The sequence below is a fragment of the Oncorhynchus clarkii genome, chromosome 3 (assembly GCF_045791955.1).
Source record: "Oncorhynchus clarkii lewisi isolate Uvic-CL-2024 chromosome 3, UVic_Ocla_1.0, whole genome shotgun sequence".
NCBI classification, from domain to species: Eukaryota; Metazoa; Chordata; class Actinopteri; order Salmoniformes; family Salmonidae; genus Oncorhynchus; species Oncorhynchus clarkii.
In genome coordinates this window covers 10,452,757-10,465,256 of record NC_092149.1, presented here as the reverse complement: position 1 = coordinate 10,465,256, position 12,500 = coordinate 10,452,757, and the positions used below count along the sequence as shown (strand labels likewise).

General features: G+C 44.3%; 1 protein-coding gene across 3 annotated transcripts in view; it reads right to left on the bottom strand.

Moving 5' to 3' along the window:
- The window catches only part of LOC139405702 (nuclear receptor subfamily 4 group A member 3-like), a 40,446-nt gene that overhangs the window by 8,534 nt on the left and 19,412 nt on the right, over positions 1 to 12,500 (bottom strand). For all 3 annotated transcript variants that reach the window (XM_071148126.1, XM_071148125.1, XM_071148127.1), the window contains 3 exons: positions 4,893 to 5,022; positions 3,289 to 3,452; positions 2,500 to 2,699 (listed from right to left, as the gene is read on the bottom strand). In XM_071148126.1, coding sequence (XP_071004227.1) covers positions 2,500 to 2,699; positions 3,289 to 3,452; positions 4,893 to 5,022 — 494 coding nt within the window. The remainder of the gene's footprint in view (positions 1 to 2,499; positions 2,700 to 3,288; positions 3,453 to 4,892; positions 5,023 to 12,500) is intronic.

The window sequence follows — 12,500 nt, the reverse complement described above, 5'->3', positions numbered from 1 at the left end:
GGCCAGGTAGATGTGGCCAGGTAGGTGTAGGCAAGGCCAGGTAGATGTGGCCAGGTAGATGTGGCCAGGTAGATGTGGCCAGGTAGATGTGGCCAGGTAGATGTGGCCAGGTAGATGTAGGCAAGGCCAGGTAGATGTGGCCAGGTAGGTATAGGCAAGGCCAGGTAGATGTGGCCAGGTAGGTATAGGCAAGGCCAGGTAGATGTGGCCAGGTAGATGTGGCCAGGTAGATGTAGGCAAGGCCAGGTAGATGTAGGCAAGGCCAGGTAGATGTGGCCAGGTAGATGTGGCCAGGTAGATGTAGGCAAGGCCAGGTAGATGTGGCCAGGTAGATGTGGCCAGGTAGATGTGGCCAGGTAGATGTGGCCAGGTAGATGTGGCCAGGTAGGTATAGGCAAGGCCAGGTAGATGTGGCCAGGTAGGTATAGGCAAGGCCAGGTAGATGTGGCCAGGTAGGTATAGGCAAGGCCAGGTAGATGTGGCCAGGTAGATGTGGCCAGGTAGATGTGGCCAGGTAGATGTGGCCAGGTAGATGTGGCCAGGTAGGTATAGGCAAGGCCAGGTAGATGTGGCCAGGTAGGTGTAGGCAAGGCCAGGTAGATGTGGCCAGGTAGATGTGGCCAGGTAGATGTGGCCAGGTAGATGTGGCCAGGTAGATGTGGCCAGGTAGGTATAGGCAAGGCCAGGTAGATGTGGCCAGGTAGATGTGGCCAGGTAGATGTAGGCAAGGCCAGGTAGATGTGGCCAGGTAGGTGTAGGCAAGGCCGTGTAGGTGTGGCCAGGTAGATGTGGCCAGGTAGATGTGGCCAGGTAGATGTGGCCAGGTAGGTATAGGCAAGGCCAGGTAGATGTGGCCAGGTAGGTGTAGGCAAGGCCAGGTAGATGTGGCCAGGTAGATGTGGCCAGGTAGGTGTAGGCAAGGCCAGGTAGATGTGGCCAGGTAGATGTGGCCAGGTAGATGTGGCCAGGTAGATGTGGCCAGGTAGATGTAGGCAAGGCCAGGTAGATGTGGCCAGGTAGGTGTAGGCAAGGCCGTGTAGGTGTGGCCAGGTAGATGTGGCCAGGTAGATGTGGCCAGGTAGATGTGGCCAGGTAGATGTGGCCAGGTAGGTATAGGCAAGGCCAGGTAGATGTGGCCAGGTAGGTGTAGGCAAGGCCAGGTAGATGTGGCCAGGTAGATGTGGCCAGGTAGATGTGGCCAGGTAGATGTGGCCAGGTAGGTATAGGCAAGGCCAGGTAGATGTGGCCAGGTAGATGTGGCCAGGTAGATGTAGGCAAGGCCAGGTAGATGTGGCCAGGTAGGTGTAGGCAAGGCCGTGTAGGTGTGGCCAGGTAGATGTGGCCAGGTAGATGTGGCCAGGTAGATGTGGCCAGGTAGATGTGGCCAGGTAGGTATAGGCAAGGCCAGGTAGATGTGGCCAGGTAGGTGTAGGCAAGGCCAGGTAGATGTGGCCAGGTAGATGTGGCCAGGTAGGTGTAGGCAAGGGCAGGTAGATGTGGCCAGGTAGGTGTGGCCAAGTAGGTGTAGGCAAGGCTAGGTAGATGTGGCCAGGTAGGTGTAGGCAAGGCCAGGTAGATGTGGCCAGGTAGGTGTAGGCAAGGCCAGGTAGATGTGGCCAGGTGGGTGTAGGCAAGGCCAGGTAGATGTGGCCAGGTAGGTGTAGGCAAGGCCAGGTAGATGTGGCCAGGTAGGTGTAGGCAAGGCCAGGTAGATGTGGCCAGGTAGGTGTAGGCAAGGCCAGGTAGATGTGGCCAGGTAGGTGTAGGCAAGGCCAGGTAGATGTGGCCAGGTAGGTGTAGGCAAGGCCAGGTAGATGTGGCCAGGTAGGTGTAGGCAAGGCCAGGTAGATGTGGCCAGGTAGGTGTAGGCAAGGCCAGGTAGATGTGGCCAGGTAGGTGTAGGCAAGGCCAGGTAGATGTGGCCAGGTAGGTGTAGGCAAGGCCAGGTAGGTGTGGCCAGGTGGGTGTAGGCAAGGCCAGGTAGGTGTGGCCAGGTAGGTGTGGCCAGGTAGGTGTAGGCAAGGCCAGGTAGATGTGGCCAGGTAGGTGTAGGCAAGGCCAGGTAGGTGTGGCCAGGTGTGTGTAGGCAAGGCCAGGTAGGTGTGGCCAGGTAGGTGTGGCCAGGTAGATGTGGCCAGGTAGGTGTAGGCAAGGCCAGGTAGATATGGCCAGGTAGGTGTAGGCAAGGCCAGGTAGGAGTGGCCAGGTGGATGTAGGCAAGGCCAGGTAGGTGTGGCCAGGTAGGTGTGGCCAAGTAGGTGTGGCCAGGTGGGTGTAGGCAAGGCCAGGTAGGTGTGGCCAGGTAGGTGTGGCCAGGTGGGTGTAGGCAAGGCCATGTAGGTGTGGCCAGGTAGATGTGGCCAGGTAGGTGTAGGCAAGGCCAGGTAGGTGTGGCCAGGTAGGTGTGGCCAGGTAGGTGTGGCCAGGTAGATGTGGCCAGGTGGGTGTGGCCAGGTAGGTATAGGCAAGGACATGTGTGTGTCACTCCTCCCCTCTTACCTGTGGGCCAATCGCAGGACGAAGAGCTCCAGGAAGGCGGAGTCTATGAGAAGGTTTTGGTCATCGCCGTGAAGCTCATTGAACCCAGGTAGCCGGTCGGCCCAGCAACGCGTGGTCTCCATGGAGATGGTGAGCAGCCTATAGAAGAGCTGTATGTACTGGGTGTCAGAGGAGGAGGAGGGGGCTTCCGCCGCACTGAACTATCGTACAGAAAGTGAGAGGGGAAGGAACGTTGTGGGTTAGAGATCAAAGGTTGGGTTGGAGAGAATGAGAGAGAGAAAGAGAGAAAGAGACAGAGACACACAGAGAGAGAGAGAGAGACAGAGAGACAGAGAGAGAGAGACACAGAGACACACAGAGAGAGAGAGAGAGAGACACAGAGAGAGAGAGACAGAGAGACAAAGAGAGAGAGAGAGACAGAGAGAGAGAGAGACACGGAGAGACAGAGACAAATAGAGAGAGACACGGAGAGACAGAGAGACAGAGACAGAAAGAGAGAGAGAGACAGGGAGAGAGAGACAGAGAGACAGATACACAGAGACAGAGACAGAGAGACAGAAAGACAAAAAGAGAGAGAGACAGAGAGAGAGATAGAAAGAGAGAGACAGGGATAGAGACAGAGAGACAGAAAGAGAGACCGAGAGAGACAGAAAGACAGAGACACAGAGAGAGAGAGAGAGAAGCAGAGACACAGAGACATAGAGAGAGAGAGAGAAAGAGATAGAGAGAGAGAGAGAGAGAGAGAGAGAGAGAGAGAGAGAGAGAGAGAGAGAGAGAGATGTAGCCCACCTGGCTGTAGTCCAGTTCCCTGGGAGTGCAGTGTGAGTAGGCCCTGAGCAGAGCAGAGAGCAGGCTGAGGGGAGGCGAGGGAGGCGAGGACTCCGCCTGCAGTGGGCTCTTTGGTTTGGAGGGCAGACGACCTCGACGGCCCTTCAGGTTGTCTGTACGCACCACTGAGACCATAGAGAGAGACAGATCAGATTTCAGACAGGAGAGAGAGAGAGAGATCAGATTTCAGATAGGAGAGAGAGATCAGATTTCAGACACGAGAGAGAGAGAGAGAGAGAGAGAGAGAGAGAGAGAGAGCAGATTTCAGACAGCAGAGAGAGAGAGAGAGAGATCAGATTTCAGACAGGAGAGAGACTAGTACCACATTAGAGGGAGAAAAAGGGTGAGGATAGCAGGTATGGCTCATTTTGGTAAACTACTGATGAAAGATGAAAATCCCAGTCCCATCCTTCCCACTGTTCCACCATTCCCATTGTTACTGGCCAGCAGAGGGCAGTGGAGCTGTTTGAGAGTTACTGTGGGAGAGTTTCTGCGTGAGAGTTACTGTGGGAGAGTTACTGTGGGAGAGTTACGGTGGGAGAGTTACTGTGGGAGAGTTACCGTGTGAGAGTTACCGTGGGAGAATTACCGTGTGAGAGTTACCGTGGCAGAGTTACCGTGGGAGAGTTACCGTGGGAGAGTTACCGTGTGAGAGTTACCGTGGGAGAGTTACCGTGGGAGAGTTACCGTGTGAGAGTTACCGTGGGAGAGTTACCGTGGGAGAATTACCGTGGGAGAATTACCGTGTGAGAGTTACCGTGGCAGAGTTACCGTGGGAGAATTACCGTGTGAGAGTTACTGTGGCAGAGTTACCGTGGGAGAGTTACCGTGGGAGAGTTACCGTGGCAGAGTTACCGTGTGAGAGTTACCGTGGGAGAATTACCTTGTGAGAGTTACCGTGGCAGAGTTACCGTGGGAGAATTACCGTGTGAGAGTTACCATGGCAGAGTTACCGTGGGAGAGTTACCGTGTGAGAGTTACTGTGGCAGAGTTACCGTGGGAGAGTTACCGTGTGAGAGTTACCGTGGGAGAGTTACCGTGGGAGAGTTACCATGTGAGAGTTACCGTGGGAGAGTTACCGTGGGAGAGTTACCGTGTGAGAGTTACCGTGGGAGAGTTACCGTGGGAGAGTTACCGTGTGAGAGTTACCGTGGGAGAGTTACCGTGTGAGAGTTACCGTGGGAGAGTTACCGTGGGAGAGTTACCGTGGGAGAGTTACTGTGGGAGAGTTACTGTGGGAGAGTTAGAGGGTGACATTAAATCAGGACTCCTGAGGGACCCACGGATTGTGTGGGTCCTAGAATCAGTAGGAGATGCCAGTCTGTCTGATTTTCACAGCTTAAGTCCTTGTCTTACCAAAGCAAAATGTGTGCATTGGGCGTGTGCACCTGTGTGACTGCTGTATAGGCCAGACCATTACCGGCCAATCACACCATCATTAGAGATACACACCATGGAGACCAGGGGTCAGTTTTACCTTATTAGAAGATGTGTTCTATAGGAAAATGAGCTAACGGGACTGATTGTGATCGTGCACGAGAGTTCGTGTGTGAGTGTGTTCCTACCCTCCTTCACCATGCCGACACTGAGGCACTTCTGGAAGCGGCAGTACTGGCAGCGGTTGCGTCTCCGTTTGTCCACCGGACAGTTCTTACTGGCCAGGCACACATACTTGGCATTCTTCTGCACCGTACGCTGTGGGGACACATACACAGAACAAGTGAGTGTGTGTGAGAGAGAGAGAGAGGGAGAAAGTGTGTGTGTGTGTGTGTGTGTGTGTGTGTGTGTGTGTGTGTGTGTGTGTGTGTGTGTGTGTGTGTGTGTGTGTGTGTGTGTGTGTGTGTGTGTGTGTGTGTGTGTGTGTGTGTGTGTGTGTCTGGATCAGCCACCACGGACAGGAAGAAGGGACACAATCAGCCACCAAACACTTGATTTATTTAATTCAGTTTGTGTTTTTTTCTCTCCGGTGGAGAACAGAGGAGGAAGCTCGCAGGTCACATTTTAATTACGTGCTGAAAGACGGCGGTGACATCAGGATAATTAGATAAAATTAATTTCCCGACATGCCTCGCCTGCAGGAGGGACAATTTTATTAGCGCGAGGGGGATGACAATAGGCATGAGCGCGTGGCGTGCCGAGGCGGGTCCCGCGAGACAGGGGACGGCGGCCGCGGAGCCGCGTGATCAGATTGTTTGTGAAGCTGGCGGGTCAGCTCTAGTGGCACCTCCGGGGCCTCGCGCATCGCGCCTCTCAATGGGCCCCTCGGGAGCTGTTTTCTCCTCGGCTGGCTCGCGCCGTTATTACTGACCTTATTAAAATGAAATCAGAGACGGCCCTGCACGCTCCCTGCACAGAGGAGAACAATATTATTATGACAGTTTATTGAGTTGTCCATCTATCCCCATGCACGTGCCAGGCTAATGGAGCGAGTCTGATCAGTAGGGTAGCCTACTGTGCCTGCTCTGATCCTGCTGAGACACTGGGAGAGCTGCCCACGGACAGTCTGGCTGTGTGCATGTTGGTGGTAAAACACACAGCAATTAAAGAGCTAAAATAAACAACTTCACCATCTGCATACGCAGTAATGACAGAGTCATTTAATCAATGCAAATCTTTATATTTGCAGTCGTTACATTTCAGTCTCCTATTTGGTGACACTGACTGGTCTGGTTAACCAGTTCATAGTGTCAGGGAGCGCACGCCAGGTTAAACTGAGACCAACAACTGCTTTAAAGGATCCTTTTAGTAGAGGTAAATAATGGAACCCTTTGGTTCCTGAAGATGTAATGAGTCTCTGTGTAACTGTCTGAGATGGGCCGGCTCTATAGGGTCCCTCACCTCCTTCAGCGCCTCTAAAACACATCAAAACAAATCAATCCAATTAGGAACCCCTCGCGCCACACATGCCTGGTCCCCCGGGAGACCAATAACACACCAATTATTCCATATGCTCCGGCGCGAGGCCGGAACCGTGGCGTAATGGAGGGCGTGCGGGAGGAGAGGGGTTGTCATGGCGCCCCTGATTGCTCCGATGTCTCGCTCTCATCTCTCTTAAACGGTCAATGACCCATGCATGCAGGGATAAGTTGGTTATGGTCATTATTGAGGCTAATGTGGTTGAAGAGAATTGCATCCTTTTAGGCTTTAAGTTAAACACGATGATGCACTTAATAACAGCTGTCTGAGGCTGAAGCACGATGGCCGGACAACATCAAATACATGATTTATAAAGGACCACTGCCTGTTTAATAATAAAATATATTATTCTGTTCATGTAAGCTTTATTATTAAATATGCCTCTTAGTACTTAAAGAAATCTCCATCATGATATGATTTACATATTGTGAATTCATGGAAGTGTAGAATTGTTCGATTGCAATAATTTGAATATTCTACTTAGGTAATGTTGTTATTCTCAGTGTACACGTCAGAGGCAGGTTTGACCACTTTGAAGGTATACAAAAGAGGCATTGATTTGGGGTGAACCATCTCTTTAAAACATTGATTTTGGGGTGACCCATCTCTTTAAAACATTGATTTTGGGGTGACCCATCTCTTTAAAACATTGATTTTGGGGTGACCCATCTCTTTAAAACATTGATTTTGGGGTGACCCATCTCTTTAAAACATTAATTTTGGGGTGACCCATCTCTTTAAAACATTGATTTTGGGGTGACCCATCTCTTTAAAACTTTGATTTTGGGGTGACCCATCTCTTTAAAACATTGATTTTGGGGTGACCCATCTCTTTAAAACATTGATTTTGGGGTGACCCATCTCTTTAAAACATTGATTTTGGGGTGACCCATCTCTTTAAAACATTGATTTTGGGGTGACCCATCTCTTTAAAATATTGATTTAGGAGTGAACTGTTCCTTTAAGATGTTGATTTAGGGTGGAACAATTACTTTAAGGACTCCAGAGACTAATCTGTGAACGGGACGTTAGAGATCTGAAAAGGAGTCTTGTCAGAGAGTTTGTCTGTCTGTGTGTGTGTGTGTGTGTGTGTGTGTGTGTGTGTGTGTGTGTGTGTGTGTGTGTGTGTGTGTGTGTGTGTGTGTGTGTGTGTGTGTGTGTGTGTGTGTGTGTGTGTGTGTGTGTGTGTGTGTGTGTGTGCGTGCGTCATTTGTAGAGTGGCGTTCTGTTGTGGTCACAGATAATACAGCTAAATCACTCATCCCTGACGTACACACACACACACACACACACACACACACACACACACACACACACAGACATACCCTCTGACAAGACTCCTTTTCAGATCTCTAACGTCTGTTAGAGATTAGTAAAAGAGATTAGTAAAACAGACTGAGACGTAACATTTTATTAAGAAATGTGGCAGATCACAGATGAGGTGACCTCAATCATATTATCAGGCCTGTTGATCCCTGACCTCAATCATATTATCAGGCCTGTTGATCCCTGACCTCAATCATATTATCAGGCCTGTTGATCCCTGACCTCAATCATATTATCAGGCCTGTTGATCCCTGACCTCAATCATATTATCAGGCCTGTTGATCCCTGACCTCAATCATATTATCAGGCCTGTTGATCCCTGACCTCAATCATATTATCAGGCCTGTTGATCCCTGACCTCAATCATATTATCAGGCCTGTTGATCCCTGACCTCAATCATATTATCAGGCCTGTTGATCCCTGACCTTAATCATATTATCAGGCCTGTTGATCCCTGACCTCATCGCTTGATTAAGATAGAGGTGGCTGGTCAGAAAACTCCCACTGAGGCCTCCCAGGTGGCACAGTGGTCTAAGGCATTGCAGTGCTAGCTGTGCCACCAGAGACTCTGGGTCTGCGCCCAGGCTCTGTCGCAGCCGGCCGCGACCGGGAGGTCCGTGGGGCGACGCACAATTGGCCTAGCGTCGTCCGGGTTAGGGAGGGTTTGGCCGGTATTGATATCCTTGTCTCATCGCGCACCAGCAACTCATGTGGTGGGCCGGGCGCAGTGCGTGCTAACCAAGGTCGCCAGGTGCACAGTGTTTCCTCCGACACATTGGTGCGGCTGGCTTCCGGGTTGGATGCGCGCTGTGTTTAGAAGCAGTGCGGCTTGGTTGGGTTGTGTTTCAGAGGAAGCATGGCTTTCGACTTTCGTCTCTCCCGAGCCCGTACGGGAGTTGTAGCGATGAGACAAGATAGTAACTACTAACAATTGGATACCACGAAATTGGGGAGAAAAGGGGGGAAATTTAAAATTTAAATATATACATATTTTTTTTAATAAAAAAACACTGAGTACAATGATCCATGTCAGTGTTAGAGAGAGAGAGTGAGAGTGTGTGTGTGTGTGTGTGTACTACACAAAGGTCGTGTTGGATAGATGGAGTCAGTAGATTGGATATATGACATTTGATATGGACTGATGGACTGATGGAGATAAACACAGGTAACTCATCGTACCAAAGTCATCACCCATGCAGTGGAAATTCATAAGCATGTCATTATCATGTCATAATAATTCCGGAATATGTTAGATACCTAAACCAACTTGAATGAATGATAGGTGCCATGTCCATAGAACTAGAACGACTAGTAAGGATTCATTATGATTCTACATTATGATTCACATTATGATCTTACATTATTGTTCTACATTATGATTCTACATTATGGTCCTACATAATGATTCTACATTATGGTTCTACATTATGATTCTACATTATGGTTCTACATTCTGATTCTACCTTAGGGTTCTACATTATGATTCTAGATTATGATTCTACATTATGATTCTAAATTATGATTCTACATTATGGTTCTACATTATGATTCTACATTATGGTTCTACATTATGATTCTACTTTAGGGTTCTACATTATGATTCTACTTTAGGGTTCTACATTATGATTCTAGATTATGATTCTACATTATGATTCTACATTATGGTTCTACATTATGATTCTACATTATGATTCTAGATTATGATTCTACATTAAGATTCTACATTATTGTTCTACATTATGATTCTACATTATGATTCTACATTATTGTTCTACATTATGATTCTACATTATGGTTCTACATTATGATTCTACAGTATGATTCTACATTATGATTCTACATTACGGTTCTACATTATGATTCTACATTATGATTCTACATTATGGTTCTACATTATGATTCTACATTATGGTTCTACATTCTGATTCTAGATTATGATTCTACATTATGATTCTACATTATTGTTCTACATTATGATTCTACATTATGGTTCTACATTATGATTCTACAGTATGATTCTACATTATGATTCTACATTATGGTTCTACATTATGATTCTACATTATGATTCTAGATTATGGTTCTACATTATGACTCTACATTATGATCCAACATTATGGTTCTACATTATGATTCTACCTTAGGGTTCTACATTATGATTCTAGATTATGATTCTACATTATGATTCTACATTATTGTTCTACATTATGATTCTACATTATGGTTCTACATTATGATTCTACAGTATGATTCTACATTATGATTCTACATTATGGTTCTACATTATGATTCTACATTATGGTTCTACATTATGATTCTACATTATTGTTCTACATTATGATTCTACATTATGGTTCTACATTATGATTCTACAGTATGATTCTACATTATGATTCTACATTATGGTTCTACATTATGATTCTAGATTATGGTTCTACATTATGACTCTACATTATGATCCAACATTATGGTTCTACATTATGGTTCTACATTATGACTCTACATTATGAATCTACATTATGGTTCTACATTATGATCCAACATTATGGTTCTACATTATGACTCTACATTATGAATCAACATTATGGTTCTACATTATGATTCTACCTTAGGGTTCTACATTATGATTCTACATTATGACTCTACAATGATCCATGTCAGTGTTAGAGAGAGAGAGTGAGAGTGTGTGTGTGTGTGTGTGTACTACACAAAGGTCGTGTTGGATAGATGGAGTCAGTAGATTGGATATATGACATTTGATATGGACTGATGGACTGATGGAGATAAACACAGGTAACTCATCGTACCAAAGTCATCACCCATGCAGTGGAAATTCATAAGCATGTCATTATCATGTCATAATAATTCCGGAATATGTTAGATACCTAAACCAACTTGAATGAATGATAGGTGCCATGTCCATAGAACTAGAACGACTAGTAAGGATTCATTATGATTCTACATTATGATTCACATTATGATCTTACATTATTGTTCTACATTATGATTCTACATTATGGTCCTACATAATGATTCTACATTATGGTTCTACATTATGATTCTACATTATGGTTCTACATTCTGATTCTACCTTAGGGTTCTACATTATGATTCTAGATTATGATTCTACATTATGATTCTAAATTATGATTCTACATTATGGTTCTACATTATGATTCTACATTATGGTTCTACATTATGATTCTACTTTAGGGTTCTACATTATGATTCTACTTTAGGGTTCTACATTATGATTCTAGATTATGATTCTACATTATGATTCTACATTATGGTTCTACATTATGATTCTACATTATGATTCTACATTATGATTCTACATTATTGTTCTACATTATGATTCTACATTATGATTCTACATTATTGTTCTACATTATGATTCTACATTATGGTTCTACATTATGATTCTAGATTATGATTCTACATTATGATTCTACATTATGGTTCTACATTATGATTCTACTTTAGGGTTCTACATTATGATTCTAGATTATGATTCTACATTATGGTTCTACATTATGGTTCTACATTATGATTCTACATTATGGTTCTACATTATGATTATACCTTAGGGTTCTACATTATGATTCTACATTATGATTCTAGATTATGATTCTACATTATGATTCTACATTATTGTTCTACATTATGATTCTACATTATGGTTCTACATTATGATTCTACAGTATGATTCTACATTATGATTCTACATTATGGTTCTACATTATGATTCTACATTATGATTCTACATTATGGTTCTACATTATGATTCTACATTATGGTTCTACATTATGATTCTACCTTAGGGTTCTACATTATGATTCTAGATTATGATTCTACATTATGATTCTACATTATTGTTCTACATTATGATTCTACATTATGGTTCTACATTATGATTCTACAGTATGATTCTACATTATGATTCTACATTATGGTTCTACATTATGATTCTACATTATGATTCTAGATTATGATTCTACATTATGACTCTACATTATGATCCAACATTATGGTTCTACATTATGATTCTACCTTAGGGTTCTACATTATGATTCTAGATTATGATTCTACATTATGATTCTACATTATTGTTCTACATTATGATTCTACATTATGGTTCTACATTATGATTCTACAGTATGATTCTACATTATGATTCTACATTATGGTTCTACATTATGATTCTACATTATGGTTCTACATTATGATTCTACATTATTGTTCTACATTATGATTCTACATTATGGTTCTACATTATGATTCTACAGTATGATTCTACATTATGATTCTACATTATGGTTCTACATTATGATTCTAGATTATGGTTCTACATTATGACTCTACATTATGATCCAACATTATGGTTCTACATTATGGTTCTACATTATGGTTCTACATTATGATCCAACATTATGGTTCTACATTATGACTCTACATTATGAATCAACATTATGGTTCTACAATATGACTCTACATTATGATCCAACATTATGGTTCTACATTATGGTTCTACATTATGGTTCTACATTATGATCCAACATTATGGTTCTACATTATGACTCTACATTATGCATCAACATTATGGTTCTACATTATGATTCTACCTTAGGGTTCTACATTATGATTCTAGATTATGATTCTACATTATTATTCTACATTATGGTTCTACATTATGATCCAACATTATGGTTCTACATTATGGTTCTACATTATGATCCAACATTATGGTTCTACATTATGACTCTACATTATGAATCTACATTATGGTTCTACATTATGATCCAACATTATGGTTCTACATTATGACTCTACATTATGAATCAACATTATGGTTCTACATTATGATTCTACCTTAGGGTTCTACATTATGATTCTACATTATGACTCTACATTATGAACCAACATTATG